Source organism: Chenopodium quinoa, unplaced genomic scaffold (assembly GCF_001683475.1).
Source record: "Chenopodium quinoa cultivar QQ74 unplaced genomic scaffold, ASM168347v1, whole genome shotgun sequence".
Classification (NCBI taxonomy): Eukaryota; Viridiplantae; Streptophyta; class Magnoliopsida; order Caryophyllales; family Amaranthaceae; genus Chenopodium; species Chenopodium quinoa.
In genome coordinates this window covers 4,523,520-4,545,670 of record NW_018744704.1, presented here as the reverse complement: position 1 = coordinate 4,545,670, position 22,151 = coordinate 4,523,520, and the positions used below count along the sequence as shown (strand labels likewise).

Genomic DNA, 22,151 nt, shown 5'->3' with positions numbered 1-22,151 from the left:
CACGAGAATCCCACCTTGCAACAAGGTGAGCCATAGAGTTACCACACCGCCTTACATGAGAACAAGAAAACGCACTAAAAACACTGGAAAGATAGCAAACATCATCTACAATCATACTAAAAGGGTCATAACTACAGAGCTTTTCTTCACTGCCGTAATCACGTTGAGAGCATCTCTTTCCAGCTGAACATTAGAATATCCAAGCCTCACAGCCACCTGAAGACCGAACAGACAAGCTACCACTTCGGCAAGCTTAGGCTTCCACCCTGCATTCTCCCTACGCACTGCTGCCACTAGAATGCTGCCCCATTCGTCTCTAATACTAACTCCAAGCCCAGTTGTACCACCAACATGTGCATCACAATTAATTTTAACATAACCAGCAATCGGGTAAGACCAATTAGAATCAGACTAAGGGGGATTAAAATTAAACTAGGCCCTTTGAAGACCTTTGCAGCATACTCACCATACTCAACAACGAACTTTGACATACTTGAAGCAATCTGGACATAACATACATTTATATGCTCATAAATGATCTTGTTATGGCACCACCAAGCAGCCCACACAATAAATCCTTCCTCAAAACCTTTGAAGCCAACCACAGATAACTTGAAGCAAAGTAAGTGCAAGGTGCCTGTGCAACCACATCACAAAACAAACTCACATTCCATATTTCCTCAGCCTTAGTGCAATCGAAAGTGGCATGTATAATCGACTCCTCACCCTACCACTAATAAAGCAGATTTTGTCAAGATTAAATGACAATAATGTAGCCGTTCCCTCACAGCAAGAAAACCTTTGCAAGCCCTCTAAAGAAAATGTCTAAGCATAGATGGGTAGTTAAGGCTCCACACAATTCTCCAACATTCATCCAGCTGCTACGTCACATGGGTAGATGGACCAAGAAAATCAAGCCAATACCCAGAATTAACACTATATTCACCCGATTTTGAAGGCCACCAAAACATATTGTCTTGAGTACTCTGGACAGAGAGGGGAATTAAGAGAATAAGTGCTTGGTCAGCATCACAAAAGTTTTCTTGTATAACATTCACACGCAAAAATTATAAGCCATGGTCATCAATTAGATCACACATGTTTAGGGTAAAAAATACCCCACCATGTGGTCCAATCCTATAGTGACACGTGGCCTAGTAAAAGGGCAACACGTGTCCCAATAGGAAGACGACATGTGGCAAAACAAAGGAGCACTCGAATAAAAGAAAGCCTCCTTACATAAAGAGGCCACGCACCCACCCGCAAGCTATGCAAGCAGCGTACTCGCACAGCACAAGCATCGCAGTAGCGTGCTATGCGTGCTGGGCTGTGCGTGCGTGCTAGCGTAGCAGCACCAAGCAGCACACGCATCGCATCCTAGCAGCGTGCTGTGTGTCCGTGTGTATGCTATGCGTGCTTGCTAGCGTAGCAGCACCAAGCAGCAGCGCCAGGCCACGCCTCTTGCACAGCAGCACACACCAAGTAGCAGCATTGCAACAACACATGCGTGTGCTGGCTGGCTGGGCTGCCCAGCCTTGGTGCTAGGCGCCAGCTTAAAGCCAAGGCAGGCTGCCAGCCAGCCATGTGGCTTGTTCAACCCTGTTAAGGGAGGGGACCATTTGCTTGGTGTTTGGCTTGGGGAGCAAGATATTTTGGTCCCCCCCTTTGGTGGTCCTAACCAACCTTCTCCCTCCATGTGACACTTGGAGCTTGTTGATTGCCTTGCATTTTATTTTGTTTTTAATTAAAATAAAATTGAGGAAAAATGCAAATCACCCACATTGATGGGAGAAGGGAGATCAAGTCTCCTTTCCTTATAAATACCCAAGTTTTGGGTTTGGGAAAAATCACTTTGAGTTGAACTCAATAAGGCATCTCATCATTAGTGAGAAAACCTTTAAGTTCGTAATACTTTAGTTTTATTTGGTCAACTCCCGACTAACCTTCGGGATTAAGACCGCTCCGGTCGGGTCGAGGGTGTGAGGCGTAGGAGGCCTTCGCACTTGAGAGGTTAAGCTTTCAAGTAAGAGCTCGTGAAACGAGCGAAACACGCGTCAAGGGTAAGAATGTCTTTTCTCCTTCTCTCTCTTATGTTGTTAATTATGTGATTGCATGTTTAGTTGGTTTAATTAGTTGGCGGGTCTTTGGCGGGTTTCTGTTCCGCGTAGTGTCGAACACTACGAAACCCAACAGCGGTATCGAAGCCACGCTCATTTTAATTATTTTAACTAATAATTAATTGAGGTGATTTAAAAAGGATTTAAATTCTGGTTTTGCTTTCTAATTATATTAGAAGCTCGTTTTAATTAGTTTTAATATCGTAACTTTACTAATTTTGGCAAACGAACCCAGATTTTGACTCAAAAATAGTGATTTTTGGGTGAAATCGATGTCCTAAATTGTTTTTGACCCTTCTTAAGACCTGTCCAGAAGCCAAAATCCACCAAGAAACATGTTTTTCGAGGGGTTTTTCGTTTTTGATGAATAATTTAAAATCCTTAAACCTTGATTAATTATGGCATGTTAAAGGTAGATTAAATGTATGGTTGCATAACTAATCTAATGCAATTATAAACCTTATTAAGCATGTTTATGAAGTCATAATTAGTGCCTAATTTGGTGAGTTCATTTTTCACATAAACTTGAAATTTTCACATTTTTTCAAATAAATTGCTTCAAGTGTGAATGTTTATGGTGAATTTATAATTTTAAAGTCCCTTAAAATATCAAAGACCCAATCTTTAATTGTTTATTTGGTTGGAACTTTGCTTGCTAAATTCCATGTTGAACTAATTTTTTTGATTAAGTCATTTTGGTTGATTAAAGTCCTAAAAGTTCAAAACTTGTGATTGATATTTAATCTTCATATTGGAAGATGTAATTTTTCAATGTCACAAAAGTTAATGTTGGAAAGTTTTCATTAGACGAATGGGTTTGTTTTTCCAACCTCCTTAATTTTGTCAAATCTCATTATTAATTTATGAATGGTTAAATTAATTATGAGTATAGCACTTCAATTTTGTAGCATCAAGATGAGCCTAAATTAATTTAAAGAAAGTTTTTTGAATTAATCTTGATTTGTGCACTAAAATTGAATTTATTTAAGTTCGACTTGTTATATTTTCATTCTTGCTTAATATTGATTCTAAAATTATATTTAGAATAAATTTTATGTCACACATATATCGGGATTAAAATCCTGAGATAAAAGCACGTAAATTGAGGCAAAATCGCCCAAGCACCACCTATGGCTAGCCGGGCTGCTCACGCAGCCCACATGTGGCTGCCTAGATGCGCATGGAGGTGCTCATGCCTCGAGATGCTGCTGCTGTGTGGCGAGCTGGGTGCACACTATGTGCGTGCTTGATGTGTGTGTTGTGCGGCTGTTAGAAGCTGCCCGCAAGTGCAGCTTGGAAGCAAGGCATACGAGCCCCAACAAGCCCAGCAACACCCTGCCAGTGCCAGCATGCACGCAAGCATGCATAGCATGCTGCGATGCTGCTGGTGCCAGTAAGCATAGCATACTCTGCTAGGCAGGCATGCCAGCACGAACAACCATGGCCTCAGTGCCTAGCAAGCCTAGCCCCATGGCTTGGATGCTAGGAACTTTGCATTTGGTTGGCTATCATTTTACGTTAACTGGGCCGATTTCAATTAAATTATTTACTTATTTTAATGAGGCTAGGCCTCGGTTCCTCCGACACTTGCAAAATATTTGGAAAATTATGGGTTAACCGGCTTAATTAATTGGATTAATTATGTTGGATGCAGAATTTAGTGGGAGCTTCGTTAATTACTTGAACTAATTGCGTCTTAATCACATAAAATGTTAAACAACTTTGACTATTTTTAGTTAGGTGCGTTAATCGGATTAACCACCTAAATTAGTTACTAGTTTGCGCGTGTTATGCATTGTTACTTGTTTTTCAGTTGTAAAATGCATGGGTGATAAGTGGCATTTATGCCACTATTTAGATCCTCTAATCGCGGTATTTTTCTACGTTTGTCCCTTGTTTTTACCCCTTTTGCTCCGTTTCTCTCTTTATTATGTTTTTGTGCTTTTCCTCGTGTTTTGTATGCTTAGTCTATGTTTCTTTCAACCCTAAACATCTTGGAACGTGCATACCCTTATTTGTTTAGAAAGTTGTGCATTCATTGGTGCTTGTTTCGTTCCAAAAAGTCCACCAAGAACGTCTTGTTTTTGTGTTTATTTTATTTGTCTATGCATTGCCTTGTTTGTGTTGCTTTATGTGTAGAGTTATGGGTTAAACTCTTTCAAAACCCTTACGAGAGCACACTCGTCCTCATAGGCGACTTTGAGGTTTAAATGGCTTGTTGTTTACGCTAAAAACAATCGTAATTCATACGAAAGTGAGTTAGTGTATATTCTTTTTCACCCCTCTCCTTTTAGTGTTATTAAATCCTTTTTCTTTCTTTTTGTTTCTGCTTTTGTTCTTGCTTGAGGACAAGCAAGAGGCAAGTGTGGGGGAATTTGATAAGTGGCATTTATGCCACTATTTAGATCCTCTAATCGCGGTATTTTTCTACGTTTGTCCCTTGTTTGTACCCCTTTTGCTCCGTTTCTCTCTTTATTATGGTTTTGTGCTTTTCCTCGTATTTTGTAGACTTTTGGAGTTGATTTTGAGAGAATGAAGAGCTTGGAGAATTGGAGTTCATTTGAAGAGCTACACAGGAAGTTAAGGAGCAAGCAAGCAAGGCCATGCGGATAGCGCGGATCGCGCTTTCAGAATGGTGCGGGTGACCAAACCTTGCGCGGGCGTGCCTAACATTGGGGTCGAAAATATTGGAGGCAGAATGTAGGCGCGATTTGGGCGCGGCTTAGGCGCGGGCGCTCCTAAGATAGGTGCGGGCGCTCAAGTGCCTGAACTCTAAAACTAACCTTTGTTCACTCTTTTAGCCATAACTTTTGATCTACAAATTGTATTGAGGTGATTCAAGTTGCATTGGAAACTAGACTTAAATTGCTTTCTAACCGTAGGTCGCACGCCCATATAAGCCTCCTAGAACAGAAGTTATGGCCGTTTGAAAATGAATGTCGCTGCCAGGCCAATCCCAGTGTGCGGGCGCGCAGGCAAATATCGCGGGCGCGCACGAGCAGCTACGGGTCTTTTAAACGCTTTTTCCTATCCTATTTTTGGAAGTTTTTGATGGTGGGTTTCTTTGGGGTTTTGTCTCTCCTCTTTGAGGGGTTAAACCCTAACATCTCTCCATCAATCTTCACATAAATTAGGCTTAGATTTAGTTTTAATCTTTGTTTTTATACTTTGTAATGTAGATTAAGAGTAATTTAGGGTATTTTAGAGAGAGAAAGTGAAGAGCTTCAATGGTGGATTGAAGAAGATGAAGATGCAAAGTGACATTGTTTTGGATTCCTCTTCAATACTTCAATGAGCATTCTAAACTCTATCTCATTTATTGTTCTTTCTTAATTTCTTGCTTGATTAGAGTAGTTGTTTAGTTTAATTGCTTCTCTTTGTTCTTCTTGCTGGGTTTTGTGTTAGTTGTTCATGATTAGTGAGTAATTCCCTTTACTGAGGGATTGGTGATAGCATGTGGTAAATCTTGAATGTATTAGGCTAGACAAATGTTGGTTATATATGATTAAATATACCTTGTAACCATGTTTTACTAATTACTCCATGTGAATGGCCAATCATGTGTTGTAATTGGGTGGATTGAACTAAGTTATGACGATAGTGTAACTTAGGGATATCCATTAGGTGATCGATTCTATGCAAAAACCTTAACTTTCACAGCTTATGAAGATAGTATGAGCATGTGTTAAGTTGGGAAAACCTTTGACCCCGATAGGTGGTTAGATGGTATTGTTGGTATTGCCTTATATGAGATATTTGGTTTGCATGTAAACTCATTTCCATTGCCTAACTTTATTGAAGATCATTGTCATGTTTGACCCTCTCCCTTGGTGTTAGTTTAACTTAATATTAATCTCATTTTGTTTATTGTTCTATCCATCCTTTCTCTTTGACCTAGCTTAATTGGTGGTGTTGTTGATAGTGTTTATGTCGTCTCCGTGGTTCGACCCTCTACTTACCACTACACTTGTTTAGTGTAAGTGTAGGTTTATAAATATTGTTTGGTTGAGGGTAGTTAGTCCAACGACCTAATTATTCCTTCACCAAAATGGCGCCGTTGCCGGGGACGACTTCCATTATTGTTGTATTACCTTATTGAGTCTAGGTCTTTGCGAATATTTTCTTTTCTTTTTGTTTATTTTTTGCTAAAAAAAAAAGAAAAAAAAGGGGAAATTCCAAAAATATTTGAGCTTTCTTATTTGGTTGCTATTTGCTTTGCCTCATTGAGTCATGGATCAATTTGTCCAAAATGAAATGTCATGTCCTTCTTTTCCTCAATTTGAATATGAGCCCTTTTGGGTATACTTTAAAGGTTTGAAGACTTCTCTAATTACCTTGGTTGTACTTTATGGGAGTCTTGTGAGATAATTTATTGGGGTTTGAATGAGTACACTAGGGGGTGGTTGAAACATATTTAATGGTGAATTTCGAGCCACATCTTTGGATGAGGCTTGGGATTTCTATTTGTGGTTTGCTCGGGATAGCAATGAGCAAGATAATTATGATAATTGTCGTGATTTTTCTAACTCTTGCATAAACTCTAATGATGATTCTTATGTTCCCCATGATGATCCCTTGATGCATGATGGCAACCCTTCCCTTTTGTATGCTAATTGTGATGAGATGCATCCCAATGTTGATAATGTTCATGATATTTTTCAATGTTCATCAATTATGTGCATGAATTCCAATGATGCTTCACACACCCCAAATTCTCAAATGCATAATTCTTCATCTTCCTTTCCTTTTTCATACACGATTCCTAATGAGTTCCCCTATGTGTCTAATGAGCCTTTTTGTGAGGGTAATTCAGTGGGGAGATCGAAGGAAGAAGAGTGTATGGAGATGCTTAAGGAGTTTATGAGAAAACAAGATGAAGAGAGGAATGAAAGGGAAGCTTGGATTAAAATGATGGAAAGTAAAATTTCCCAACTAGCCTCTTCCCAAGAGGATGCCTTTCCTTCTTCTCCCTCCTCCCATTTGAGTGAGCCTAAGGGTAATCAAGAGAGTGAGACAAATCATTTGGGATTTGAGAATGTGATTGAGGATGATGATTTTGAAAGTGATGGAGGGAGTATGGATGGTGAGATTTTTCATGACTTCATGAATACCAACCCCTCCACCCAATTTGAGCCTCAAAACTCTTCGCAACCCATTGACGATACAAAATTGATGCAATTAAACATTGATTTGAGGTTGCTTAGAGAAAAGTTTGGTTTAGGTGATGATGAGATACCGATGTTCATTCATGGTGACTTGGGGAATGTTAACAATGATGATCATGCTCTTGTTGAGAGTGAAATATCCCAATTGGTGATTGAGAATACATCGAAAATCTTTGAGGGTATTGAAGATGAGTTGGAAGAGAAAGCTTGTGATTCAATGCTAGGCGGTGTAATTGAGGTGGTGAGTGCGATCCCAATTCAAGCCCCTTGCCTCTCTATACCACCATGGCCTTACTTTTGATTTCAATGATGAGCTTTCACCTTCCAAAATCAAACTAAATGAGTTTGTTCCCTCTTTTTCTTTTTCTTATTTTAATTTTTCTTTTGATTTTTCTTTTGATTCTTTTTATTTTTTGTTTTTCCCTTCCCCTCAAGCATAGAGTTTCTTTCAACTTTGTGCTTGCTTGTCATATGAGCATCACTTATGCTCTTTTTCATGAAATATTTTCCGCTGCATATGACAAGCTTTTGCGTTCTTTGTCCGGTTATTTACTAATAAGGTCAATCTTGGACCTTAAACAAGACTTTCTCGGGAAGTAACCCGTGTTTTTATTGCTTTTACTTTTACTTATTTCTTTTAATTTGTTTTCCTCTTGTTTCTCTTTGTATATAGTTACTTGATGTCTATACTTTTGCTCATGACCTTGGATCGGGAACCATAAGAAGAAACAAACCAAGGAATGCTTGTGATTGGAAGTTGAAGCATCAAAGAAGAGTAATTAGATGGAAATGATGAAAATGAGTTCATTTGCGGGTTTCACACCCACCTATCATTTGGTTCACTCTTTCCATTTTCTTTTTTTTTTATTGCTTTACCTTCTTATTTGCATGTGGTTTGAAAGATACATGTTTGTGGTTTTGTTGTTTCCTTCTTCCCTTTCTTAATCTCTTGATTGCTTGATTTACCCCCTCCATACATACCAAGGTTCATTTTTGACTTTGGTTATTCTATATTTGGATGGCCATGAGCACCTTATTGATTTGACTTTTGGTATACATGGATTTGTTGATCATGCTCTCATCTTGCACAACTGTATAAACATTCTCAAGTTGTTCTTGTTTTGTGAATATTTGCTTGTATGGAGTGTTTTCCTTTAAAAACAAGGCAAGTTTTCGTATGTGTTTTATTCATTCTTGTTTTGGACTTAATGTTTTGAGCTTGTGTCCTTGAAGGCTTTCCTTCCTAATTGGTAATGGTATGCACGGTTTGAGAGTGTTTTGGGTTGAGTTAAACATATTTTAATGCTAAGGTAGAGGTTTTAAGAACTTTGGGATACTTGTAGCCTTAATCCATGGTTGTGGTAAGACGGTGTCGCTCTCCATAGTGGATATGAACCCCATAGGTCGGTAATTGTTATACAAATCCCGCGTGAGGTTTATTTGTTCTAGCCTTCATCAACTTTGTTGAGTGGCATATTTGAATCCTTGGTTATGCATTTTTGAATCCAGAGTTTGACTTCTATCTACCCGAGATTGTGACCGAACCCTTTAAGGGAGGACATAGGCATTTTTCATTTTCTTATCCTTCTTTTTGTTTTGTTACAAAATTGGTTTTCTTTTAAATTTGCCCCTCTTGCTAACCCTTTGAGCCTATTTCCCTTTCTTGATTTTGAGCCACATTACAAACCGAATGACCTTTTGTTCCCCTAAACCTTTTGTTTATGTGAAGCATGTTGGTTTGAGAATTGTTTTGTGTTGATTTTGAACGCAAATGAGAAAGTTGTAGTTCTTTGGTCAAGAAAGTGAGTAAACTGTGATTCTATTCAGTGAAATAAGAGCAAATGCTTATGAAAAGTCGTCCTTACTCAAATAAGGTAAGGACCAAAAAAAAAAAAAAAAAACCTTCATATCCCTCGTGTTTGAGCATTGAGGACAATGCTCCGTTTAAGTGGGGGGAGTCCTGTTTCTTAGTCTTGTTAGTGTGTGTTTATCGAATAAGTGTGGGGGAATACCACCAAATTTTTAAATTTTTCAAAATTTTTCCCACCTTACACCCCAAGCATACCCTTACAACCAATAAAAGACCTTTAGACCCTATAGAGTTTAGTCTTTATCGATGGAGGAATATAGTTGTCAAGCTTATAGAGAGAGAGTGCATAGCCAAGACGTCGGGATAACCTTCCCATCGTTTTCATTTCTTTATCTTTTTCCGGTTCCTTCGAGGAACCATGAGAAGCCCACCTAATGGTTGACTTGAAGCTAGTGGAGAGAACGCGGCTAGCTAGTTTGGGATGAAAGGTGAATTGTACGGCTCTTAGTTCTCTATGCTTAGCTTAGTCTATGTTTCTTTCAACCCTAAACATCTTGGAACGTGCATACCCTTATTTGTTTAGAAAGTTGTGCATTCATTGGTGCTTGTTTCGTTCCAAAAAGTCCACCAAGAACGTCTTGTTTTTGTGTTTATTTTATTTGTCTATGCATTGCCTTGTTTGTGTTGCTTTATGTGTAGAGTTATGGGTTAAACTCTTTGGAAACCCTTACGAGAGAACACTTGTCCTCATAGGCGACTTTGAGGTTTAAATGGCTTGTTGTTTACGCTAAAAACAATCGTAATTCATACGAAAGTGAGTTAGTGTATATTCTTTTTCACCCCTCTCCTTTTAGTGTTATTAAATCCTTTTTCTTTCTTTTTGTTTCTGCTTTTGTTCTTGCTTGAGGACAAGCAAGAGGCAAGTGTGGGGGAATTTGATAAGTGGCATTTATGCCACTATTTAGATCCTCTAATCGCGGTATTTTTCTACGTTTGTCCCTTGTTTGTACCCCTTTTGCTCTGTTTCTCTCTTTATTATGTTTTTGTGCTTTTCCTCGTGTTTTGTTGGCTTTTGGAGGTTATTTTGAGAGAATGAAGTGCTTGGAGAATTGGAGTTCATTTGAAGAGCTACAAAGGAAGTTAGGAGCAAGCAAGCAAGGCCATGCGGACAGCGCGGGTCGCGCTTACAGAATGGCGCGGGCGCGCCAAACCCAGCGCGGGCGTGCCTAACATTGGGGTCGAAAATATTGGAGGCAGAATGTAGGCGCGATTTGGGCGCGGCTTAGGCGCGGGCGCTCCTAAGATAGGCGCGGGCGCTCCTAAGATAGGTGCGGGCGCTCAAGGGCCTGAACTCCAAAACTAATCTTTGTTCACTCTTTTAGCCATAACCTTTGATCTACAAATTGGATTGAGGTGATTCAAGTTGCATTGGAAACTAGACTTAAAGAGCTTTGCAACAGTAGGTTGCACGCCCATAGAAACCTCCTAGAACAGAAGTTATGGCCGTTTGAAAAAGAATGTTACTGCCAGGCCAATCCCAGTGCGCGGGCGCGCAGGCAAATATCGCGGGCGCGCACGAGCAGCTACGGGTCTTTTAAACGCTTCTTCCTCTCCTCTTTTTGGATGTTTTTGATGGTGGATTTCTTTGGGGTTTTCTCTCTCCTCTTTGAGGGGTTAAACCTTAACATCTCTCCATCAATCTTCACATAAATTAGGCTTAGATTTAGTTTTAATCTTTGTTTTTATACTTTGTAATGTAGACTAAGAGTAATTTAGGGTATTTTATAGAGAGAAAGTGAAGAGCTTCAATGGTGGATTGAAGAAGATGAAGATGCAAAGTGACATTGTTTTGGATTCCTTTTCAATACTTCAATGAGCATTCTAAACTCTATCTCATTTATTGTTCTTTCTTAATTTCTTGCTTGATTAGAGTAGTTGTTTAGTTTAATTGCTTCTCTTTGTTCTTCTTGCTGGGTTTTGTGTTAGTTGTTCATGATTAGTGAGTAATTCCCTTTACTAAGGGATTGGTGATAGCATGTGGTGAATCTTGAATGTATTAGGCTAGACAAATGTTGGTTATATGTGATTAAATATACCTTGTAACCATGTTTTACTAATTACTCCATGTGAATGGCCAATCATGTGTTGTAATTGGGTGGATTGAACTAAGTTATGACGATAGTGTAACTTAGGGATATCCATTAGGTGATCGATTCTATGCAAAAACCTTAACTTTCACAGCTTATGACGATAGTATGAGCATGTGTTAAGTTGGGAAAGCCTTTGACCCTGATAGGTGGTTAGATGGTATTGTTGGTATTGCCTTATATGAGATATTTGGTTTGCATGTAAACTCATTTCCATTGCCTAACTTTATTGAAGATCATTGTCATGTTTGACCCTCTCCCTTGGTGTTAGTTTAACTTAATATTAATCTCATTTTGTTTATTGTTCTATCCATCCTATCTCTTTGACCTAGCTTAATTGGTGGTGGTGTTGATAGTGTTTATGTCGTCTCCGTGGTTCGACCCTCTACTTACCACTAAACTTGTTTAGTGTAGGTGTAGGTTTATAAATATTGTTTGGTTGAGGGTAGTTAGTCCAACGACCTAATTATCCTTCACCAATGGGCCATTCACAAATAGTGAATGGATGAGTGGAATGTATATTATTTCGCAGGTTTTGTAATAATGGCAACTAGTGGGACCCGACTAGGATAGTAAATACGGACTGCGATCCGTTATGTATTTTTCGTAAATCTAAATACGGTCTGTGTACCGTTGCGTATTTTTGTACCTTAATATTTATATTAATCCTATTCGTAGTTACTAGTAGTTGCATTTTGGTGGAGATGTCTCAAAGACGGCGTTTCTAAGAAGACGAGCCAAGAGGATGCATCAAAGACCCTTGAAGATTTGAAGGCTCAAGGGGTCATTCTAGTTGCCTAATGCATTTTTTACTTTTGTTCTAAATATATATAATTTTGTTTATATATGATTGAATGGTATGATAGATGCATGTTTAGGATTTCAAATGTTGCGATGATTAATTAAGTTCACTTAAATCAACCAACATAGAAACCCTAGGTCCCTATAATATTGAGCCAAATTTGTCATTCCAAGAACAATACTTACCGAACTAATGCGCGTAGTGATGGGCTACGCAAAAGCGAGGCATCACTACTTCCCTAGGAACGTAAGGAGTCCTTAAATGTCGTGGCAATGGAGATAAAATGTCATGGAAGCATTAGATGCGACGTTTTATCGAACTAAGAGTAGCTTAGAGCTATTAGCAATTGGATTGCTTGCCCTAAAATATTATGTGTTAAGACAAGGCAAAGCATGCTTAATCACTTTTTGATTTTTGGGATCTTGGAATCGTTTTATTCTCGCCTAAAAGGGACTAATGTTAATGCGTGGATAAAACCCTCAATAAGATTGAAAATTTGCATGAATGCTTTAAATTTTAAACTTATTGGTTTATGAATGATTTTTCATTTCAAATTCTTTTAATTGTAGAAACATGTCAACAAATAACTCAAACAACAACTCTATGTGCTCGGAACTCCCCGACAAGTTGGCTTTTAGCCTTAACTTGGTCAACTTCAAGGAATGGGAAGAGGAACTCAGGAAAACTCTTCGGAATTGTTCCTTGGAGTACACTCTTGATACTCCCATTCCAAGCTTCTTGTCTAAGCATATCATGAGCGATGAGACTCATGATGCACGGTCTTCCGATTGCAAGAAAGTCTCACGACTAATGGCTAATTCCATCCTGGAAGATTAGAAGGAAAAACTCTCCTTTTATTTTTCGGACATATTCCTCAAAGCACTTGAGGACGTTGTCAATGTGAGAGTCACCAAGAGTCTCAATGGAAACTATGATGGACTCGTGTTTGATGTGACTAGGTCGCTCTCAAACATGAAGATAAAGCCACCGGAAGAAGGTTGTCTTGCTAAGGAAAGGCGCCGGCTTTGATCAAGGATCTACAATACCAAATTGAGACCCGGATGCCCCTCCGACCTCATGTGCTTGGAATAACTAGGCTCTTAAAGCACATGGAGCTTCTCAGAATCCCATTGGAGGATGAGATGCCAGGTCATGTCTTGCTTGCTTTACTTAACTTGGGCTATGATGCACTTAGAGTGCATATAGCTGCGGGAAAGGAGACACGCTCTTTAAGAGAGGCGGTGCAACTTCTTCACCGAGCCACTTCCTATGGAGTAACCGAAAGGCCCTTAAGAGAAAGGCGAAGATGCGATGCTTCTATTGTGGTGGGAAAGGACACTACAAGAGGGAATGCAAGATCTTCCGAAAGGATGAGGAGGAGAGGAATGTTTCATCTGTAGGGTTTCGTAGTGACCCGACACTACGCGGAAGGAAACCCACCAAGACCCGCCCCTTAATTAAAGCAATTAAACAAGCATAATAAACTTAATCAAACAAGATTAAGAACAAGAATTATACCTTTGACGCGTGCTTTGCTCCCAAAGAGCTCTTACTTCAAAATCCCGAAAAGACGAGATCTCCGACGGATCAAAATAACTATGAGTTTTACGAATCAAAGGTTTACTCTTTCTTAGAGTTGCCTTTTTAATTCCACTCAAGGTTGTTCATTTCCCAATACCCAAGCTTGGTATTTATAGGGAAATGAACCCTTGCATTTCATTCCCCAACCAATGTGGGAGAATGTTTTATTTGCTAATTAATTTATTTCTAAAATAAATCAATAAATAAATGCAATCACAATTCGACAGGTGTCAAAGGGAGAGAGAGTATTAGGTGAGGACCATGGAGAGGTGGGGGGACCAATGCCTTTCTCCCCAAGGCTTTCACAAAGCCTTGGTCCCCACTCTCCTCACAAACCGCCTCGTCCAAGGCTGCTGTCCAGCTGCCAGATAGCACGCCAGCTGGCTGTGCCAGCTAGCCCAGCATGCTAGCACAAGCCCAGCAGCAGCGCTGGTGCTTGCTGGTGCGTGCTGGCGCTGGTGCTGGCTGGTGCGTGCTGGTGCTAGTGCTGGCTGGTGCGTGCTGGCGCTGGTGCCAGCATCCCACGCATCATCGCTGCTCGCATGGCCCAGCATGTGTGCTGCTAGCGAGCCACGCATGCTGGCCTCTCGCTTTGCACCACACTCATTCATCATGCGCGCCACGCATCAGCCTCTCTCTCGCACGCAATGCCTAGCATGGTTGCTGCTAGCAAGCCACGCATGCTTGGCTTGACGTTGCTAGCTTGCTAGCCCCCCCCCCTAAACACTCGCATAGCCACACGCATCAGCCTCGGCCATGCATCGTGCACCATGCACGTACATGCCTCGCCTAAGCACCACGCACCACGCATGCGCCAGTGCCTAGCACTAGCTGTGCTTAGTGCGTGTGGTCTTGCCATGCGCCCATCATTATGCTAGGGCTGCTACGGCATCAAGCCATCCTAGGGCACGCATGGTGCGCCTAGTGATGCTGCCTGGGCTGCGATGGTGCCCAGCCATCCTAGGGCACTCATGGTGCGCCTAGTGATGCTGTTGGCTTGCGATGGGCTGCGATGGCGCCCAGCATCATGCTAGGGCTGCGATAGCGCCTAGGCATGATGACTGGGCTGTGTTGGCGCGCCTGGTGCTAGTGATAGCCAGCCATGGTGCCTAGCCATCACGCTAAGGCTGCGATAGCGCCTAGGCATGATGCTAGGGCTGCTATGGCGCGCCTAGTGCCTATGATGAGCTAGCCTAGCCTAGCTATGGCTACGCTCATACTTGTCGATTGTGATTTTGCGACGCTCGGTCTCGACGCCCTGGGCTCGATGTCCGACGTCTGTATTCGTAAAACTCTGTCGACTCATTAAATCCTTTCGGATTAATTCGTCGTCTCGGATCGGTGATTCGATTGGGTTCGAACCGAAGGGTTTAGTTAAGATCAAGCTGTAATATCAATTGTACCTCGATATTACTGATCGGAAGCGGACTCCACCTAGGCATTCCGATCACTTGACCTTACTGAAGAATTAGCTCTGTAATAATTATGAACCCTCTATCGGAAAAATACACTTGTTGAAAGGACACCATTCCTTTCAATCTCCAACTTGTCCTTCTGGACAAGTGTGCATACAGTGTATAGCTCATTTCCTATGTCACTTAATGTTTCTTCGTGAACTATAAGGTAAGTTTCTTTGTCATCCTTATTACGTTCAGAAGTGTTTCTCGATCTCCGAGTTCGACTGTCAATAAGCAGATGATTTCTAAAATCCATCTGAGCACGGCCATGCATTTTCACAGTCTCGCTCTTCGAGCGGCCTTGTAAAAACAAAACATTTTCCCTATTGTTAGTAGGGGGACAATCCCAGTCTTGTATTGTAAGTTCTTCTTACTAAGAGGACATAGTCTCCCGAGTGTTCCCGTTATGATCCCCAGTTACGGAAGACGTTTGGAAACATCAAAGAGTCTAGTACTCAAACAAGAAAACTTCACAGTACTCATGGTCGGAGGAAATAAGTTTCGATAGTCATAATGAGAAATGTACTTATGACAAAATTTGAATTTTCTTAAAGTACTCTCATAGGTCTTATCCAATACAGTTCCAAACCGTACCTGTGCAAATGATTTATGACCGTCACGTCCTCGCAGCACAAGAAACGGTGCTGTAAATCAAACTACAAACTAATCTATGGCGGTCATCAATCGCCCATCTGTTAGATGACCTTGATTAGGGATACTTTTCGATTTAATATTCAATGTTCACTTAACAGGTGTTTCCTTATCCAAGACATGGTCTTGATACCCTGTTTTGAATATTTCCGTAAATCGAATGGACTCATTATTTAATTCTAAACCACAATTAAATAGTAATGGAGTGAATGATAATTTTGCACAAAAATTAATTACTCCATTAATGAATGGTTTTAATACAATGTCTTACATTAAATACCCTATTTAATTAAAACACATGTATAGGGAATTTCAAAGCCAGTCTCCAACATGCTTGATTCCCATTGCCTCAATGTGCTTGTTGTGTTTCACTTGAGGCAAAGGTTAAGTAAAAAGATCGGCTACATTATCATCCGTGTCGATCTTACAAATTCTGATTTCACCTTTGGATTTCCATTCCCTTGTCATGTGAAATCGCCTTTGCACGTGTTTGACCTTCTGGTGTTCTCTCGGCTCCCTGGCCTGAGCAATAGCTCCATTATTATCACAATAGAGGTCTATCGGCCCCTTAGGTCTTGGTGCTATTGTTGATAGGGAGAGTGATTCTTGGTCTTCAAATTCTCAAAGTAAGGAAATGGCGGGACAAGAAGATGATGTTTTGTTTCGTGAGTTTGGGAATCCCGAGTATTATGAGCTTACGGGAGGGATTTTGCTACCCGTCACGGAAACCAATTTTACCATTCATCCTCAATACACTAGAATGGTACAAGCGGAACAATTTTCGGGTTCTCCAAGTGAAGATCCTATTGAGCACCTTGACAGATTCCTTAAGCTTTGTGCCATGAGTCAAACCAATCAAGGTTCTCAAGAATACATCCGTATGCACTTATTTTGACAATCTCTTTCGGATAGGGCAAAGAAGTGGCTCAAACAAGTTAAGCCAAATTCTCTTACAACATGGAGAGAGATAGTCAAGGAATTCTTGAAGAGGTTCATTTTTTAAGAAAAGACCGCCGAAATGAGAAGAAAGATTACATCATTTGAACAAGAAGGGGATGAGAGTCTTAGTGAAGCTTGGGAAAGATTCAAAGAGTTGGTACAAGCATGTCCTCACCATGAATATAATCAAAGCTTGCTCATGCGATTCTTCTATGATGGATTGGAACCTATGTCTAGAGCTAACTTGGTTGCGGGGGCGGGTGGATAATTGATTAAGGTCCCCCAAAATCAAGTTGAAACAACAATTGAAGAGGTAGTGAAGAACTACTCTTGGGGTGAAGGGTGGAAAGTATGAATTGGAGAAGGTTGATCAATTGCAACATCAAATTGAGCTTTTGACAAAAGGGCTTGCAAAGTTGAATACGAGTGTCAATAGTGGGGCAAGCTCCTCTGATGTCAATTCTTTCTCTTGTCAAAATCGTGGTGGAACAAACCACAATACATATTATTGTGGAGGTTTGAGCCTCGAGCATGTGGCGGCATACAACACAAGGCAAGATGGATATAGGGGAAGTGGCGGTGGAGTAGCTTGGAGGCAACCACCACCCGGATTTGCTCACCAGCCTCAACAATGGAATCAACAAGCTCAACAATCATACAACTCCAACCCTCAATACCAAAACCCACCTCCATTTCAAAACCAAAACCCAAGAGGAAACTACCCAAGAAACAACCAACACAATAATCAAAACCAATACAACAATCAAAATCATGCGTGTCAAAGGAGCCAAGACTAAGCATTTCAACCCAATTCTACACAAACTCAAATTTTTCAACAACTTCAAGCCATGAATCAACAAATGCAAGAGGTCAAGGCTCATAACAAGATGGTTGATTCACAACTAGCTTAATTAGCCGAGAGAGTCCCTTTCAACTCACCTTCTACGCTCTTGAAACCTGACTCTTGCAAGGCAATCACATTGAGATCGGGCACATCCTATGAGGGTCCTAAGGAGGGGGCTAGTGAGGAAAAGAAGGAAGGAGAAGAGAGTGTGGGTGAAAACAAGGAAGTTGATGAAGAGAAGGTTGTTGAGAAAGAAAGAAGTATGGAGAAGAAGAAGCTTAAAGATGAGAATACACCTTAAACTCCTAGTGAAGCTAAGAATCTTTATGGGCCGGTTCCATTTCCCGGTCGACTTGCGGACATGAAGTTGAATGACAAGTTTGCAAAGTTCCTTAGTGTGATGAAGAATTTGCACATAATCCTCCCTTTCATCGAAGTTGTCACACAAATGCCTTCATACTCCAAGTTCCTCAAGGATATTTTCACCAACAAGAAGAAGCTCAATGATGAGCTCATCACTCTTCCCCATTCAGTGAGTGCACTTGTTCAACATAAGATGCCTAAGAAGCAAAAAGATCTGGGAAGTTTAACTTTGCCGGTAAAGATTGCGAACATGGAAGCTAGGGGCGCCTTAGCCGATCTTGGAGCAAGTGTTAGTTTGATTCCTCTATCCATTGCTCAAAAGCTTAACATTGAAATGATCCCTGCAAGGAAGACTATCCAATTAGCCGACCGTTTGGTGAAGTTACCTTGTGGTGAGCTTGAAGATGTTCCTATTCAAGTTGGGCATATTTGTGTGCCTTGTGATTTTGTAATGATGGATATGGATGAAGATGTTGATACTCCTTTGATTTTGGGTCGTGAAGCTCTTAAGACTTTAGGGTTGGTGATCAATTACAAGAACAACATCATTACATGTGAAGTTGGCGATGAAAAGATTGTGTTTGAGTTCTTTAAGTTACTTAAGACCCCAATGGTTGAAAAATGCTATAGGGTTGATGTTGTGAATAAGGAGTTAGATCGCTTGGGAAGGGTTGTGATGAAGCCTCAAGATCCAATTGTTGAAACTCTTACATGCAAGGAAGAGTATCACTCTCAAGAAGCAAAAGAGTTCGTCATGGCCATAGAAGAAACCTAAATGGAAGAAGACCATGAACAACAAGAAGATAAGAGAGAGCTTGAACTAGAGGAGAAAATGGAGGAGAGTTCCAAGCCTCCTCCCAAGGTAGAGCTCAAACCCCTTCCCCCTCTTTGAAATATGCTTATCTTGGAAATGAAGGGGAATACCCTATTATTGTTAATGCTACCCTTGATGGTCTTGATTTGGAAAAATTGCTTGTTGTGTTGAGAAAATATAGAAATATGATAGGGTATAGCATTGATGATATCAAGGGTATTAGCCCCTCTTTGTGCATGCATCATATTCATCTTAAGGATGATCAATCCACCTCGATTGAACCTGAAAGGAGGTTGAACCCCAACCTCCAAGAGGTTGTCAAGAAGGAAATCTTGAAATTGCGTGAAGCGAGCATAATTTATGCTATCTTTGATAGCAATTGGGTTAGGCCGATTCACGTGGTTCCAAAGAAAGGTGGAATGACCATCGTCAAGGGAGAAGGAGGAGAGGAAATCTCCAACCGGACGGTGACCGGGTGGAGAATGTGTATTGATTATAGGAGGCTGAACAAAAATACAAAGAAACACCATTTTCCTCACCCCTTCATGGACCAAATGTTGGAGAGACTTTCTCACCACGCTTTCTTTTGTTTCTTGGATGGGTATTCCGGATTTTTCCAAATCCATATCCACCCAAATGACCAAGAGAAAACTACATTCACATGTCCATATGGAACATTTGCGTACCAAAGAATGCCATTCGGGTTGTGCAATGCTCCATCAACATTCCAACGATGCATGACTTCCTTTTTTTCGGAAATGCTTGAAAATGAGATTGAAGTTTTTATGGACGATTTTAGTGTTAGTGGCTCGTCTTTTGACACTTGTCTTTATAATCTTGAAAAAGTTTTGAAAAGGTGTCAAGAGACGAGTTTGGTTTTAAATTGGTAGAAATGTCACATTATGGTTGAGTAGGGAATTGTCCTAGGCTATAAAGTGTCAAAGAAGGGCATTGAGGTTGACTCGGCTAAAGTTTCAGTGATTGCAAAGTTACCCCCTCCTACTTCCGTTGCGGGAGTGAGAGCCTTTCTAGGGCATGCCAGTTTTTACCGGAGGTTTATCTAAAAAATTTCGTCAATTGCCAAACCTTTGATCAAATTACTCAAGACCGATGTTGTATTTAACTCTGATGAGGCTTGTCTTGAGGCATTTCAAAAACTCAAGTAAGCTCTCATTTCCTCTCCCATTTTGCAAGCTCCGGATTAGAGCTTGCCTTTTGAGCTAATGTACAATGCGAGTTATTTTGCAGTAGGTGCGGTGCTTGGGAAAAAGAAAGACGGAAGATCTCATATCATCTACAATGCAAGTAGAACGCTTGATGAAGCTCAAAAGAATTACACAATGACGGAGAAGGAAATGCTTGCGGTTGTGTTTGCCATGGACAAGTTTAGGTCCTATCTTATTTTCTCCAAAGTGATTGTGTACACGGATCACATAGCGGTTCGCTATCTTATGACCAAGAAGGAAGCAAAGCCACGTCTCATCCGTTGGGTTCTTCGCTTCAAGATTTTGACATGGAGATGAGAGATAAAAAGGGAGCGGAAAACTATGTGGCGGATCATTTGTCTAGGCTTCCTTTTGAGAACAAGGAGGATGTACCAATCAATGAAGAAGTAGGATTTAAAATTCTCATTGCTATGGCTTCAACATCTAGCCCATGGTATGCGGATATAGCCAACTATCTTGCTTACGGAGTCATTCCCCCGGAGTTCTCTTCACAACAAAAGAAGAGGTTTTACAAGGAAGTGAGGAGGTACTTTTGGAATGACCCCTACTTGTTTAAATAGTGTGGAGATGGCATCTACTGGAAATGTGTTCCGGACCATGAAATCGAAGGAGTTCTTGAGCATTGCCACTTGCTGCCATGTGGAGGACATGGGGGAGTTAATAAGACGATGGCAAAGATTTCTCAATCTCTCCTATGGTGGCCGACGATGCATAAGGATGCTCAAAATTTTGTTTTAAGATGCGACAAGTGCCAAAGAAGTGGTGGCATAACCAAAAGAGATGAAATGCCTCAACAAAACATTTTAGAAGTTGAGCCTTTTGATATCTGGGGTTTCGACTTTATGGGGCCTTTTGTCTCTTCATGTGGGAATTTATACATCTTTGTAGCAGTTGACTATGTGACTAAGTGGATTGAAGCCATACCCTCCCCTACAAATGATCGTAAGATTGTGCTTAAACTTCTCAAGGAAATCATATTTTCACGGTTTGGGGTTCCTAGGGTGCTAATTAGTGATGGAGGTTCTCATTTCGCCAAGACACAATTCGAGGCTCTTCTCAAGAGGTATGGAGTTCATCACAAAGTTGGTATACCTTATCATCCTCAAATTCAAGGGCAAGTGGAGGTGTCAAATAGAGAGATCAAGAACCTTCTTGAAAGGATGGTGAACAAGTCTAGGAAGGATTGGTCCCTCAAGCTTAAAGACACACTTTGGGCCTTACGGACGGCGTACAAGACTCCAATTGCTAAAACCCCCTATCGGTTGGTCTTTGGGAAGGCTTGTCATTTGCCGGTTGAGTTGGAGTATAGAGCTTGGTGGGAAATTAAGGAGCTTAACATGGATAAGTCGTTGGCCGGTGAGAAGAGATTGCTCAAGTTCAATGAACTTGAGGAGCTTCGATATGATGCCTACGAGAACTCAAGGCTATGCAAGGAGAAAAACCAACATATAAGGAACAAGAGCTTCAAGGTTGGTGACAAGGTGTTGTTGTTCAACTCTAGGCTTCGTTTGTTTCCCGGAAAGCTCAAATCCAAATGGTCGGGGCCTTTCATGATTTCAAGGACTACTCCTTATGGGTCTTTTGAGTTAGAGGCGGGTGACAACAAGTTCATGGTTAATGGTCATCGTTTGAAGCACTACTTTTGCAAGGATGAAGTTGGATTGATTGAATGCATGAGGCTTAATTTGAAGGATCTTGAGCCACCCTCTTGATGATAATTTCACATGGTCAAGCTAGTGACCTCGTAAAGAAGCACTTCTCGGGAGGCAACCCAAGTTCTCAACTCTTTTGTTCTTTATTTCCTTTATTTAGTCGATTTTGATTGATCCCTTTTAAGGGTTTTTATCTTATGGTCTTTGGTTGTTATTTTGTAGGTACTTGAATTTTTGGGCATTGTTTTTCTAGAATAAGGTTTGAGGGTGTTTTCACCTCAAGGGAATGCTTTTGATGAGCCAATATGGAGTTATGAAAGAATAAAGGGTCGAATCTTATGTTTCAAGAGCTAAAAGGGAATGCACACAAAGGAGAGCCTTCTCCAGAGATCCGCGGGTGCGGCAAAGATAGCCGCGGGCACGAACATAAGAAGGAAGTTCCTCCCTAACATTCTGGAGATGCCTTGCCACGCCCAAGGAGAGGGCGCAGTTTACGTGCCGCGGGCGCGACATTTATACCCACGGGCACGGCACTGCGGGTGTGCGATTATCTCTGATTTTTTTTTCAACATTTTCGCACGCC

The 22,151-nt window shown here is 40.9% G+C and overlaps 1 protein-coding gene across 1 annotated transcript; it reads left to right on the top strand.

The window, feature by feature from the left end:
• The first annotated feature begins 17,874 nt into the window (after positions 1-17,874).
• On the top strand, positions 17,875-18,651 carry LOC110703005. Its single transcript, XM_021880762.1, has 2 exons — positions 17,875-18,111; positions 18,199-18,651. The coding sequence occupies exons 1-2, from the start codon at positions 17,875-17,877 to the stop codon at positions 18,649-18,651; spliced, it is 690 nt and encodes a 229-aa protein (XP_021736454.1).
• Positions 18,652-22,151: the final 3,500 nt, after the last annotated feature.